The 15703-nt window shown below is 35.1% G+C and overlaps 1 protein-coding gene across 6 annotated transcripts; it reads left to right on the top strand.

Annotated features, from left to right (window-relative positions):
* Positions 1-1935: 1935 nt before the first annotated feature.
* Positions 1936-8758, top strand: LOC136235374 (ubinuclein-1-like). Of its 6 annotated transcripts, none has more exons than XM_066025016.1 (13): positions 1940-2426; positions 2873-2953; positions 3069-3161; positions 3295-3371; positions 3659-4262; positions 4458-4557; positions 4659-4768; positions 4927-5010; positions 6301-6426; positions 6847-6984; positions 7098-7145; positions 7350-7451; positions 8019-8758. In XM_066025016.1, the coding sequence occupies exons 1-13, from the start codon at positions 2196-2198 to the stop codon at positions 8508-8510; spliced, it is 2286 nt and encodes a 761-aa protein (XP_065881088.1). In that variant the 5' UTR covers positions 1940-2195; the 3' UTR covers positions 8511-8758. The 6 variants fall into 6 exon arrangements, with proteins under 6 accessions (XP_065881093.1, XP_065881088.1, XP_065881090.1 ...); XM_066025018.1 differs by having other exon boundaries at positions 4924-5010; positions 8025-8758; XM_066025015.1 differs by having other exon boundaries at positions 4924-5010.
* Positions 8759-15703: the final 6945 nt, after the last annotated feature.

Here is a 15703-nt window from a genome sequence, read left to right as displayed (position 1 = left end):
GTCCTCGGTCAGCTTTTGGTCAGCTCGGCAAAATGTCTCTCCTTTTATGGTAAAGTCAACTGGACAGCATACTGTGTCGTCTGAACTTTACCCAAAGTAGAAATACTTTGTCTGGAAGTTTTCCTTAGCCAGCTGCTGTCTTGTACGCTTTGTCGAACCAACTCAGCAGCTTCGTTCCGAAGTTGTTCCCTGAAGGTCTTCTAGATCCTTCTCTTGCTGAGTTTCGTCAGCGACATCGTTTTGATAAACGCGGGCCGAGTTGTATTGAACTGTTTGACTTGGGCTTTGATTGTTGTATTAGGCTTGGGCCTTTTAATCCTTATGTCTTATAAACAATTTAACTCAACATTGAACAGACACATTAGTAGAATAAATCAAAGTATTTAAACTTAGTGTGTTTAGAATATGTTTTTAATTATACTTAAACAATTTTGTCAAATCAAAATTATGTGGAAAGGTGTTTCAACAAAAACATGTCAAAGAGACAAGATCTATAACAGTTTCAGTTAGAAATCAATAGTAATTTTATCTTAACATCTACCACGATAGAACCATCGAAAGAGACATAGGGATAAAAGTTACATTGATTTATTAAGATCACGAAACACAACACAAGTTGCTTAACAAATAGAAACCTTGGCTCCTTGATTATATTCCCAATTTGTTTGAGAATACAATTAATCAAAAATTAAAAAATGTAATTCCTTTCAATAAATTTATTTAAGATAAAACTACTATTATCCCGACATAATTCATAAATTTGTTAGAAACGTCTCAGATAAAAAAATGTGTATCTATAGGTAAAGTATATGGATTTATAAATTGTTACCATAAAGAAAATATGGAAAGATTGAGGAGTAATTATATCAATGATATCTAAACTTTATCCTAGTATACTCTCTGGTAGATAAATTTTATTTTATAAAAAAATATACCTCAAATAAAAGTGGCTAGATAATTTAATAGTTTTAATTGACCAAAATTATAACTGACCAGTCAATATGAATTTGACCATTTGTTTGACAATTTTTAATTAAAAATTAAAACCCACAATTTCTCTTTCCAGAATTTCACTTTATTTCCTTTCCAATATATACCCATTTATTGTCTTTCTCTCTCACAAACCATGGCTGGTTCTCTTCTCTCTCACCCTTATTTTCTCCGATCAAAATCCTCATTTTCTCTTAACACATCGTTCAATCCTCTTTTTTCTCGTACCTCTACTCTCTCTGTTCCTTCAAGTAATGCCCTTTCTCTTCTTTTTTGTTTTGTTTTATATATTATAATTTTGAAGATAGAAATTAAGAGAATGAATAATGCATGTATATATATTTATAGTTATCAGAGTTGCATATCGAAATCAGTTTAACTCCATTCTATATGCTTTTAGGTGAAGAAAAGGTAAAAAAAAATAGTGGAAATCTCTTTAAGAAATGAGTTTAACGCCATTTTAATTTGTGAATTTCCACTCGTTTAACTTAAGATGTCAACTTTAAAACTTCAGTTGGAATTTTTATTGTGATTGTTGATATTAGAAATGGGAATTCAAAGAGGAACCGTCTTATCAGTTTAGAAGAGAGAGAAATAGAAAAGGAGAAACAAAATTGAAGAAAAAGAGTATGCGAATAAAAAGGAAAGATAATTAGGTCTTAGAATTGATTGAAGGGTAATATTATCTTTTTAGGATAGTTAATATATGGTAAGTTATAATTATTTATATAAAATGGTCAAAATTGACTGGTCACGGTCAAAGTTACTTAATAATCCAGATATATTCTTACTAAAATTGAGACATGTGTTATGTACTTTACTGAAAAATAATTGTTATTGGACTTGAGGCCATAATAGATGGGCTGGGCCCGGTTTCCGGGTCGGTCAAAAGAAACCAAGTGATGAACCCAAACCCGCCCTCGCATCTTTCCCTCCCTCCTCGAATTTTCTCGGGAAAGAAACCGCAAGAAAAATAAAACAGAAAATTCACTTTTCCAGTTAAACCCCCCGAAACCGTTTTCGCATCCCGCCCAGATTTCCTCTCTGTCTCTTTCTCTCTTCAGAAACCATGTCTTAAACACAGAGACTCTCTTTCTCACTAAATACAATATCTAGGGTTTCATTACTTTTTCATCTTCTATCTATGTCAGTCTAAGCTTCCAATTCTCAATCTGATACCCTAAAAATTGTGAGCATTAGGTCCTATGGAGGAAGGGACTAGTGGTGGTGGTGAATCTTCTTCGAGAGTAACGCCGTCGTACGTGAAATTAGGAGACAGGCAAATATTCTCGGTGGAGCTCCGACCCGGAGAGACAACATTCGTTTCATGGAAGAAGCTCATGAAAGACGCAAACAAGGTCAACAGTGGATCCACAGCGGCTCCGGAACCACCTCCTGCCAACGCCCACCCTAATCTCGAGTCTCGTCTTGCTCCCGTAAGCCCATTCAATCCCAATATAGCGTGTATGAGCATGTGGATACTCTATGTTTCTTGTTCGTCTTAATAAATTTTTAAGTTGCGAAGCTGTAATTAGTTTTCTGTCCTACTTTGTAGTTTATTTAACTGGTGAATTTGGTTCGGTTGCTGAAAATTTGTGGAAAACGGCGGAAATATGAATATGTAGAGGCAATTCTGGATTCATCTCTAGGTCTAAACGCATATCAGACAAACACGATAATTGTTAATTTATGAATTTGAAAACACAATAAAGAGTTGATTCTTTTATGTCGCTTAATCGTATATGAATGTTTTTTTTAGCCACCTTTGGTTGTTGGTGAAGTTGTGATTTTTTTAGTTGTATGGACTATGTGCATTCTACTTTTTTCTGTTCAATTTAGTTTAATGCAGTGCGATTTCTCATATGTGCTTGACCTTCTTCAGGGACAACCAGCTGAACATGAAGGGAAGGATGGGCCTAGTCGTTTCAGTGCTGTAATTGAGAAGATTGAACGTCTTTACATGGTGCTCTATGTCTTGTCTTATGTATACTATTTCCTTGTGTCTTCAATTGTATTTGATGTGCAAGGTACAAGATAACTGGTAGTTTCTGGTTCTAACATGAGTTAATCATTCTCAGGGTAAGGATAGTAGTGATGAGGAAGATCTAAAGGATGTTCCCGATGATGATCAATATGATACAGATGACTCATTTATTGATGATGCTGAGCTGGTTGGTATCCTTGTCTGTTCCGTTTGTTTATTTTTTTTAACTTTTATGTTATGCTGCTGTGTTTCTGCACTAGTATTCACAAAGATTTTAATCTTAATTGGGTGTACAATGTTGGATGCAATCTCTAATGCAGGATGAATATTTTGAAGTGGATAATTCAGCAATAAAACACAATGGATTCTTTGTCAACAGGGGAAAGCTTGAACGCATGTAAGTTATTTTTAGATCTCTCACTAGCACAAGTGGTCTGTATTATATTCCAGGAGTTACATTTTCAGGCACCTGCTTATTTATATGAGTCATTAGTGTTCACATGGACCATGACTGACCAATTTGGTCAGTCACCGTTAGATCTATTAGAATGTTAGGGGTGGAGATTAAAATCATCCTAATGCTTAGATTTAATGGTTAGTCGGGCTCTATATGAACACTAATGTTATATGAATATGTCTATGTAGTGTTCATCTGCTGATTCGTTTTTTCTTTTTGTTTGCAAGAACTGAGCCTACTGCTCTACCTAACCAGCAAGCAAAGAAAAGGCGAAGAAGAGATATAAATAAGACTCCTGGTGAGAATGATGATGGTCATACATCAGCTAAACAAGTTAAAACGACTAAGACGGTGGCTGGGAAGGCTGTGCTTCCTTTGGGAAAGAACACTTCTAATCCCTCTCAAAGTTTGGGTATGACAAGCGAACATCATGATGATGTGAAATCCCAAAATCTGCCAAACGCATCTGGAATTTCTTCCAAGAGAAAATCTGCTGAACCTAAAATGAATTTGGATCCATCTTCATCAATAAAGGTTTCAAACGGTGATGCTTCCGCGTCTTTAGCAGATGCTAATGACATTGACAAGCCCAAGACTGGAGGGCTTCAATCAAAGAACCTCGCCAACAAATCAAAGGATGCAAGTGGCTCTGTGGATGCGTCTTATCAGAAATATCAGGATAAAAGTGTTCATCCACAATTGAAGGTGCAATCATCAAAATCAACAACCATTGATGAAGTTGAACCATCTGTTCGATCAAAAGAAAAAAATGGTGTCCGTGAGCTGCCTGACCTCAATATGCCTGATACCAGGGTTTCTATGCAAGTTATAGTGAGTCCTTTTAAAATTTCTGTTCCTTTGTACTTGTAAGATTTGCATAGAATTTTATCTGAGACAAATCTCATGCGGAGTTGTCACATAACTCTTTTGAAACTTAAAGGTCTCAGATCTAGCAGACTGTAGATGGTTTAGAAATGCTGGAACTGCCCTCACCTCTAACTTGATTTTGAATGTAACATTGTGTAGAAACCTTCACATACACACAGAAGAGAGGGTTCTAGTGTTAGGTCCAAAAGTTCCATGTTGGAAAATGCCATCCGGGAATTGGAGAGGATGGTTGCTGAATGTAAGCTTCAAACTTTTGGTACTCCTTCTATTCTTAATTATATGATGGTTTGTGGACGTTTCACATGAATTTGAATTGCTTTCTTTTGTAATATATTGCAGCAAGGCCACCTGCGTTAGATAATCAAGACGCTGATAGCTCTGCCCAGGCAATCAAAAGGAGATTGCCTAGAGAAATAAAGCTGAAACTTGCTAAAGTTGCTAGACTAGCGGTACTATGTATTCTGAGTGCTTTCATGATTACCTTTTTCTTAAGTATTTTGTATAACTAATATATATATTTATATATTCTACTACTGTTAACCTTTTCTTTACAGTGTTAAGCTTTTTAGTAAATATAGGATTTGTAACATTTGTATTGTTGCAGCAGGCAAGCCAGGGTAAAGTAACAAAGGAGTTACTCAATCGCCTTATGAGCATTCTTGGTCACTTAATACAACTAAGAACACTCAAGGTATTTTTCTACAGGAAAATGATAATTCTTTTCCTATAGCTTCTATGTCACTCTCATTTTTGGTAACTTCTTGGACCCTGACTTTGTAGTCGGATTCTTCTTAATGTAGTGGTCACACGAGAAAGGACCGGGTGCGTAATGAAATAATTAGGACAAAAGTAGGGGTTACATCTATTGAGAATAAAATGAGAGAAAACCGACTAAGGTGGTTTGGCCATGTGAGACGTAGAGCGCTTGATGCGCCGGTTAGGAGAACCGAAGAGTGGCAAAGGGATGTAGTGGTGAGGGGTAGGGGAAGACCTAAGCAAACTTGGAGGAGGGTGATCGAGAGTGATATGAGTTTATTGGGAATTGAGGAAAATATGGTAGTGGATAGGACGGAGTGGAGGGAGCGAATCTGTGTCGCTGACACGACTTGATTTTCACGGTTTTATATGATGGTTCATGTTAGCCGACCCCGAATCATTTCGGGACTAAGGCTTTGTTGTTGTTGTTGTAACTTCAGTTATGTTATTTGATTGTTTTCTACATAATTTTGTGGCCTAATGGAGCATTTTGTATGTGGTTTGATTGATCCCCACTTTTGAAATTTACCATTTATATTTCATATTTTTGGGTGCTTGTGTCAATTTTGGTCATCTGTTGACTTGTCCTATTTTGACATTTCAGTTACAATTTTTGAAAAATTTAAACTTAAAAAAGAAAGAATTCCTTCTAACATATTACTTGGATAGTTTTTCCAACCTCTTTGTGTATGATCTCAAATCGTCTAATATACCTTATCATCCTGTCAGTGCCTGGAGAAAATTAAAAATTCATTGGTGCTATATTAGGGGTTCTTTTTTGTGCTTTCGTCTTTTATTTGGGAATTCTTTTTTACTTGGTTTGTTATTTTGCTGATGATGTAGAAGTGAATTCGAAAACTAGTTTCAAGTATCACAATTAGCTCTAGATTTATCTGAATTAATTTTCTGGATTTCTGAAGTTACGGAAACCACCATTTTTCTTTATGTAAAATTATCAAGGATATGGTAATTGTATATGTGGCCTAATGACTAGCTCAGACATCCAGGCTCTTGTGACCCACTGTTTTTCTCTCTGGAAGATTTGGACAGATATATTCTGTCAGAACGACTTTATGAAATATACAAATTCCATTGGAGAAATAGTGTTAGGTTAATAGAGAATAAAGTTTTATCATTGATATTGTTATTCATCTTGCTTTTGGTCTATGTGTGTACTGCATTGGCTGTGTTCTTGTGTGACCGCCAATACCTGTGTCCGCTGCAGAGAAATCTAAAAGTCATGATTAGCATGGGTTTGTCAGCAAAGCAGGAGAAAGATGTCAGGTTTAACCAGGTAAAGAAAGAAGTTGCTGAGTTGATTAAGATACGTGCCCCTTCTTCAGAGTCCAAGGTATGTTGGTTAAATGTTCTCCTCTATTTCTGAGTTGTCACTTGTAGTGGTATTGACGAGACTAAACTTTAACTAGAAATCAATAGGCTGAAGAAACTGTAGGGCTGTCATTTCTTTTTGCATCTGATGCATCTACTTGATAAAGTCTTTGTGCTTATTGCTTATTGTCTGGGGGGTTTGTTAAGGACCTTTCTGGTTTTTTCTATCTGGATCTGTCTTTCTAATTTGAGGCAGGTTGCAGCCCTTGTTACTTATGATTCATGAACCACCTTAGTTTTTGAATGGTGATGTGACATTGCTTGCCAGAGAAATTATTGCTTTTCAAATTACATTATAATTGATAACCATTTAATTATTTGAAGCCTTTTAGTGCAAATTTTGTCTGTATGCTCATTTTTTATTTTTTTTTCTTCTCCTCAGGCTTTGGAGAAACAAGCTGGAGCATCGGATGATTTTCAAGAATTTGGTGGTCAAGAAAAAGGAGCATTGAAAAGAAAGTTTAGCATGGAGCCAGCGCTGGAGGACAAAATTTGTGATCTTTATGACTTTTTTGTTGATGTATTCATAATTTTATCCTGCTTGCAACACTCATTCTTAAAGATTTTTGTGATATACGTCATTCTTCTTTTGCTAAATATATCTAATCCATTGCTAATTTCTCTTGACTCTAGGGACTGGATGAAGATGCTGGACCACAAGTCAGAAAGTTGTATATTGAGGTATGTTATGTTTCATTGAGTATCTTTTTCTGAGTTCTGTTTGACAAAGTTTTTCTCTCGTGGATCCATACCCCTTTTAAAGCACTGCAGTAATGTAGTTCTCTATCCTTCTTTCACCCGCATGCCCTGAAAGTAATAAAACATTAAACTGCTCTTTAATATTTAGTAATAGGGCTTTTTACTTGAACTCCATGCACAATTCAGCTTGCAGGATTGTGGCCAAGTGGTTCCATGGACAACCATGGGATCAAACGTGCAATTTGTAGGGCAAAAGAGAGACGAAGGGCTGTGTTTACCAGACATAAGGTACATCAGATCTACTAGCCCACTTTCCTGTTGCCCTTCTCTCTGTGACTGTTATTGTTATATTGTTGGATGCATATGGTATATCCCAGGCATTTGCATAGATTTCCCCCTAAAGAGCCCTCTGATACAGGCCTGTTCATGAATAGGATACTGGGGAGGGGTCCCACCACAAGGGTGTACTGGGGGCAAGCCTTCCACTGCCAATTTATTTGGCAAGAGGCCGCTCCTAAGACTCGAACCCGTGACCTCTTGGTCACACGACAACAACGTTTACCGTTGCGCCAAGGCTCGCCCTCAAAACATACATTCGTATAATTTAAAAAAATTATAGATGTATTTATATATTTTTAATTTTTATGATTTCCGATTCTTATAATTTTACAAATTTGATCTCCCTGTTTCCTTTTCTGTATCCGTTTCTGTGTAACATAGTGTATAACTCTTTAAGTTTTTCATCTGTTGGGAGTTAAACACCTCGAAACTCCATGTATCATCTGCTCTTTCTCGTGATGTGGCTGTGACATTACTTTTACCTGGTAAGTTTTCTAACCTATTTTCCTTCACTAGGAACAGGAAAAAATGAAGACAAAAAAGATGATGACACCTAGATTAGATGAGACTACTCCTCGAGTTGAGACCAGTTCCATCGGTCAGCAACAACAGTATATGCGGGAGAGGTTGGCTACTGATACAACTACAAGCGGTCCTGTTTTGGCTTTAGCAAGCAAGTCTGTTCCCAGTTCAGCAGCAGCAGCAGCAGCAGTTCGAGTACCAAGTCCGTCTATGAGTGCTCCAACCTCGGACAGGATGAAACAAGAGAAACCAAAAGGAAGTTCAAGCAATCTGATGGAGGAGGCAAAGATGGGAGGAGTAGATGGTGCATTAACTAAGAAAAAGGTTAAGAGAAAGCCGGAACCGGATATGATGATGAACGAAACGCATTTCGTTTCTGTGTCTAGTGAAGAAAGACACAAGTCCCTTAAACAGGCACCAAGTCTTCTCTCCCAAAAGTTAAACCTGGAATTGACTGCTCCATCAAGTTTCCAACAGTCTAGCTAACGTAACATAGTTTTTTAGGAATTTCACATCATACAAGTTGTTGTGTAGAAAAGTTTTTTTTTTCTTTGAAAAATCCTTGATGATTAGCAGGGCTTCGATAATTCTGACAAGCTGATTTGGTACCATTTTTGTAATTAAATGTTGCATGGTGCATTGTTAATTATAGTTTCTTTTAATAGGAGATGCCAGAATTCTGTATTTTTCTTGTGCAATTAATGCATTGCTTTTGGCGTGCAACTTTTCAATTATTGTTTTCCTTCATATTATGAATTATCTTTTGTATGTCAACTTGGCCCTATGTTTGATTATTATAGAGAAAATTACCCCATGTCCATTTCATAATAATATTATTATTCAAGCATTACTTATTTCTTTCTTAAGAATATTAGAGTTGTTTGCATTTTTTATCTAAGTGTAATTGGTAAAAGGTTCTTACTTCTTTTTCTTTCTTGAGGAAAGCCATGGAGACATGAATGATGAGGGAGACCTAAGGAAAACTCCAAAGGAAACCTTTTATGGAAAGAACATTTTAGGAAATTTCATGATGCACTTCTTTTCCCTCTCATGCACTTCCTTCTTCATGAGACTGAGTGATTATGGAAAGTCAACGATTTTCACTTAGTGATTGGTTAAATGCATTTTCACATTTAATAATGACTGTCCAAATTAAGTCATCTATACCTACTCAATATTTTGGAAACACTAATTTTATCTCCTACACAATTTCATGTTCTAAGAGTGCACATAAAAAGCCGTAAAATTGAAAAACCAAACTAAAACTAGATCGAAAAAAGGTTAGTTGAAACTGATGGTTCAGTTTATAGTTTTTAAATTTAGAAATTTTGGTTTTTAGTATTATAATAACCAGCAGTTTCGGTAACCGACTGAAATTAATAAAATTAATAAAAATAAATAAATATATAATTGTTAGATTAAATAGTTATAGATTCTAGGGTTAAGTATTATGAATTTATGACATTTTTCTTATTTAAATTATAATTTATTTCTTTTCATTTTAAGTTACAATTTCAACTTGAAGTTCTTTCACGTTACCCCATCCACAAACCCAATGAACGAAACCATGTCCTCCCTAGCTCTTCATCTTCGATTCTCCCTCTCACTCACCAGTCGTTACTCATCTTCCTTCCACTCAATCGTTGATACTCACTAATGAGTTGTCGAGTATATTTCTTTCCCTCTCTCATTCAACAGAAAGATGTTTCTTCTTTAACTATTTCTCAATCTCTCTTTCGATAGAGATCAGTTCCCTCACTTAAAGGTCGTGCAAGGCTTAAGGTTGCTCATTCAGGAGGAATAATGATTGAAGTAATGATAGGTTGATTGAGAAAATTATTTTTGACATCTAATGTTTTTAGCAAATTGTGGATCAATTTTCGTTGCTTTATTTTATGTTTTTTTTGTTTGATTTAGATTTCTATATTGAATTATCTTTTCATTTGTGACAATATTAAATTATAATATTTTGGGTTTCAAGAGTTTCCGTATGTGTTATTACTTTATTATTATTATTATTATTATTATTATTATGTTTATTTAAATTTATGAATGTTTATGAGTCATTTTGAAACATTATTTATAGCTAAAAAACTAACATGTTGCCTTCGCCATGCAATTTTTTAGGTTTTATTTTTATTTTTTATTCATTCGTTGCTTATATCATTTATTATTTCAATGTTTATTTTTATTAATGGTTAACCAACCGAATAATTGGTTAACCGATTAGTGGTTAACCAAATTTAGTGGACTAGTGTATTTCAAAAATGATAAAATGGTTAACCGACCGAATTAACCTTAATGTACTGGTTAACCGATCACTTGCACCCCTACTAAGAAGCCAAGAGGTCACAATATCACTGGGGAGACGGGAAGCAACTATAGAGGAAAAGGGAGGAACGTTGGGATTCCTCATATGTCATATGTCACAAGCAACGACATCCCCCTAGGAGATTCCTTAATTTACTATAAACGTAGTTAGAGATGTTGTTTAAGAACTATATGGGCCTGAATTTCGTCAAGTTGGTCGTCCTGAGTTCCACAAGCCATATCCTTAAAGGGATACAAAGTCACCCGACTTCACTCTATTTTCTAGGGAATATGGTTTTGTCAACCTGTGAGTGTATAGCAAGATTCATATCCAATATGAGGAACTTTCCAACTACCATAACTTCAACCACAATAATTTGAGACTTTTTCCAAATTCACTAGAGGGACCGACCTTCACTTGGTATGCTACTCTCACTAGGAACTCCAACCATAGTTGGCAGGAGATGGAGAGGCAATTTCACACTCAATTCTTCAAGGTAGACCTGGAAGTATGTGTTGTTGAACTTTCTGAGCTTACTCGTAAGAAAGGTGAAAGAGCATACTAGTTTATTGCTTGTTTAAAAAAGATGAGAAACAGATGCAATCTTTATCTCCCAAATGTCGACTATGTGAAGATGGTCCAAAGGGGACTCGACATCGATCTAAAGGAAGAAGTTCCAAAGGATGGAGTTCACAAACTTTTAAAAGTTGGCTACCAAAGTGACATAGTGCAAGGCCTGCTGAGTGGAGAGAGTCCAAGAAAAAAGAGTGCAGAGTATCGAGGATCATGTTTCCCTTTACTATCTTAACCCCTTGGAGGACATAAGACATTAAAGAAATCTTTCAATGATAACCCTCCCCAATCTAGCTTTGATGTCTCTAAGATTGACGCGATATTTGAATTTCTCTTAAAGGAAAAGCATATTACTTTGTCTGCACGTCATATATTACTATTAAAGGAGGAAGCAATAGGAAAAAAACACTACAAATACCATGATTCGTGGAATCATGCAACCAACACATCTTGGACCTTCAAGAACGTTGTCCATGATGGGATCAACAACGGGATGCTCAAATTCCCAAAGAAAAAAGAAGCAATGTTGGTACTTGAAGATCCTTTTCCTATATTGGAAACTATAAACATGGTTGCAATAAATACTCGAGAAGTCACCAACTAGAGAAAATAAGATCTATATATAAAACTTACAGAGTTACAGAATAAGAAATGCGGAACTTATCATACCTAGATTCCCAAGGATACTTCTGGTGTTTTGAGGAACCTTAAGCCAACAATAACAAGTAAGGGGGGTAAAGATAAAAAAAATTCGGGTAGAAGTAAAAAGTGTCAAAATAAATCACTATGAAAAACGACTTCAAAAGCCTCTAGGAAGTGAAGTTCATCAAAATCCAGATAAGGTTCCTCAGTAACCCATTAGAGGAGGCCTCAATTTGTGGAGAAAGTTTTGTTGCGCATAGAATGCTATAAAAAGTTTCCTCAACCTCTTATCAGAACACACACAAAAAAAAATAATGCAGAGGAAAAAAATCATTGATTAGATGTCAGGTCGAGGGAGAATGATGAGGGAAAACTAAAGGGAAACTTGAGTAAAACAAATATCAAATTAAAAATAATCAAAGTTGGAGATTTCAATATCACTTATTAGTTGCATTTGGTACGTTGTAATGTACTCCCTCATTCCTTTTTATCTATTATTTTTTTTAATCAAAATTTAAATTCCATTTATCTCCCTTTTTGTTTTTTAATTTAATTTATTTTTCTTTTTTAAAATTTACCCTTAACTTGGGATTGATAAAGGTCTTGGGATTTTGAATATGTATTAAATCCATGGTTTAGAACTAATATGATTTAAGTTGATGCGTTAAATAATTCTAAGCCTTTTTAAAATAAGGGTAAATTTAATCTTAATCACTGAATTTTATTTTAAAGTTCAAAACTAATTAATTTTTTATAGTCCTAATGAAAACATCAAAATTGACAATTTAAAAGAAACGGATGGAGTAATTAAAGTTGTAATTGAATGGAATGGAACAGTGATTCCATTACCATGTTTAGTTACTAACTTAAAAAAAAACATGGGATGAAATAGAATTACCAATATAATACCTATATTTCCTTAGTTAAATGCAATCACAAAATTTTATTACAAACTAAAAACAATGAAAAATGAAAAAAAAAAACGGAAAAGATGAGAAAATGGAAAACAAGAAAAACATGAAAATGAGTACATGGGGAAAAAATGAGAAAAACGTGAAAAATATGAAAATGAAAAAATAGGAAAAACATAAAAACAAGAAAGACGAAAAAAAGAGAAAAACCATAAAAAAAAAACCCCAAGTTTGAGATGAATCAATATTGAGCTCATTTGTCATAGGTTTAGGGGAAATTCTTTTACATTTGAAGAATTTTAATCGATTGTGCTATTAATGGATCCACGTAAGGATTGTGGCACTTGTGTCGTGACCCAAGCTTCAAAATGTGATTGAGACTAGTGGTTCCAAAGGTTACATGATATGGTCACACATGCCATTAGCGTATTGCAACGTATTAATGATTAGAGTGAGAGCCGATTTATTCACCCAAGTCTAATGAAGTTGTGTTGCAAATTGCCAATCATCTTAAGGATTCTGATTTAACATATTACTCGTTGTTGGTCCCTGTTAACTAAGAACGAAACTAGTAGTTTTTCTATCGGTTTCATTTTGTAAGGACAACGATAGATTAGCTATCGATTTTTAAAAAATTATTATTTTTTTTTTTTTGAAACCTGTAGCTAGTCTATCAGTTTCGGCTATATTATTTGAAAAGTATTAAAAAGCGGTGACTCTCACTAAGCTTTTCAAAATTTTAAAAGCTAAAAAAGTTCAAATTGATCCTTATAGTTTTGACAATTTTAATTTAACTTCAAACCATTACTTATTAATTTTTGGACTCCTTAATTATCTATTTTAGATTCCTTAATTAAATTTTTTCTTACCAAATTAGTTAACAGTAAATATCTAATTCGGTTAAAAATGTTTATTCTTATAGTTTAAAATTATAAATTTAACCATAACGTTATAAGCAAAATTAATTTTAGTCTTACATTATTGAAAATTGAAAAAACTATTTTGACTGTTACATCGAACCTTCCAAACGAGTTTGTCGATAAATTGAAATAGTTCCATACGTTTTTGGTTAATTATTTGTAACTATATTAATAACACAATAAATATTTTAGACATTTTGACAATATTTTTTGTGATTAACTTCTATATGACAAACTTTTTTTTTTTTTGAAAAGAACTATATGACAAACTTAGTTGTTAGTATTTTAACATGTTTTTTTTTTTTGTAATTGTATTAGTAATTGTTGGCCCAAAATAAATAAATTTTATTTTATGTATATAGAAAGCTTGGGTTTAATTTTAGAGTATAGTTTATATTCTTCTAGAAAAATAATAATGGTAAAATAAAAATAAAAATACATATGTAAACTAACCTCCAACCGATGAGCACGTCTTGCACCACGCGGGGCATAACTCTAACACGCGAAGCGTATTAGCCAGCCCGCGAGGCGTGGAGGAAGCTACTTCCGAAGGACAGCTCGGGAGGTCAACCACGCGGGGCGTGTATTTCCATACGCGGGGCGTATACCACACATCCGAAGGCGTATCGCTTCAGAGACTCCTTTACGCGGGGCGTGTCTTCCTATACGCCACGCGTAAAGCGCATCAACAAGGTGTTCCAAGATCAGAAGCACAAACACGCAGGGCGGTCTTCTCTTACGCAGGACGTACCTTCCTACGCGGGACGTGACACCAAAGGCGCCACGCGTAGATACCATCAACGAAACGCACAAGGTTCAAGACCTCCAACACGCAGGGCGTGCCCGGACATACGCGGGGCGTGCTATCTCTCTCGGCAGCAGTTGGAAGCAGTCAACAACAGTTAGTGGAAGTTGAAGAAGTTAAGTTAGTTGATGATGTGGCAAGTTAGTGGGAGAGAGTTTCAAGGGGTAGTTGGTGAATAATTACCAAAATGCCACTGAATAATTACCAAAATGCCACTGAATAATTACCAAAATGCCACTCCAAAAAACTATAAATAGACCCCCTCTCCTTCATAAAAAACACACACTCAACACACACAAAAATCCCTTCCTAAGGTCCCTTCCAATGCTCTCTAGTTCTTAGTTTTAAGTTTTTAGTTCTTAAGTTCTTTTGCTCTTAATTCTTCAAGTTTTTCCTTTTGTTCTTCATTTTTTCCTAGCTTCAATTCCTTCTTTAGCTTACCTTTAGCCTCAATTTAGTTCCAATAGCCTCTTTCCAAGTTTTTTCAAATCAATTTAGCATTCCCAAGTCTTTAATTTACTCAATTCATAGCTAGAATTCTGTTTTCAAATTAATTTTCCAGATTCGTCCAACTGCTTTCAAAGCCTGATTTTATCCATTTAAAGTCATTTTTTGCTTCCAATCCCTTCAACAAAGTTGTTTCTGACGTCCTGAAGTTCGATCTAGTGTATTTATTTTCCCAATTCCGTGCTTAGAAACTATATTTACAAGCCGATCTTTACAGCCCAAATCGTTTTAGATATTCTGTTTCCAGATTTTTCCAGATTCGACCAGTTATTTTCAACTCTCAATTTCGTCCATTTAGAGTCCGTTTTAGCCTTCGATCTCTTATAGAAGTTTGTTCCTGACCTCCCGAAGTTAAATTTATCCTATTTAATCGTCCAATTTCGTATTCTTAAGCACTCAAACAAGCCCACCAAATTCAAAGGTTAAATCTGCCCTATTTGCCTACCACACGTTCTGACATTGCCAAGATCGTATACCATACGGGCCCGACCGACCATAGTGCTCCGAGAATTCCAAGCCGACACCAAAGTTCAACGTCCAGCCGAGATAGCTATTGTGGCTCCGAGTTTGTCGTTGAATTTCAATTTATTTTAATTGCATTTCAATTCTTTGTATTGATTTGTCTTTTCCCAATTCAATTGATTGTCTATATGTTTAGTATAGAAAATTTTCAATTGTAATTCTTTATCCAATTTCATGCTTGTTGAACATATGTATTCAAACCTTGATTTATATCAATAAAATACCAATTTTCCCAAATCTCGTGTCAATTTCGCACTTTAATTTCCTTTATCTGTCCGTCTTTAATTTATCCACATTGGGTTAAATAAAAATCATTTATCTCGCAAAGTTTCTATAACGGCGCGAGAGACCCAAGAGGGACTTTTTCAATCCTTGCGTCCCTCGCCAATCGCCTCGTTTAGATTTCAAGTTTTAGGGCGCAAATTCCATAAACTTAACCATTTTAATTGAGAAATAATCTTCTCTAGCACGCCCGCACCCTAACCACA

Source organism: Euphorbia lathyris, chromosome 7 (genome assembly GCF_963576675.1).
Source record: "Euphorbia lathyris chromosome 7, ddEupLath1.1, whole genome shotgun sequence".
Lineage (NCBI taxonomy): Eukaryota > Viridiplantae > Streptophyta > Magnoliopsida > Malpighiales > Euphorbiaceae > Euphorbia > Euphorbia lathyris.
Note: the sequence above shows the minus strand (reverse complement) of the source record. Positions and strands in the feature narration are given on the sequence as shown.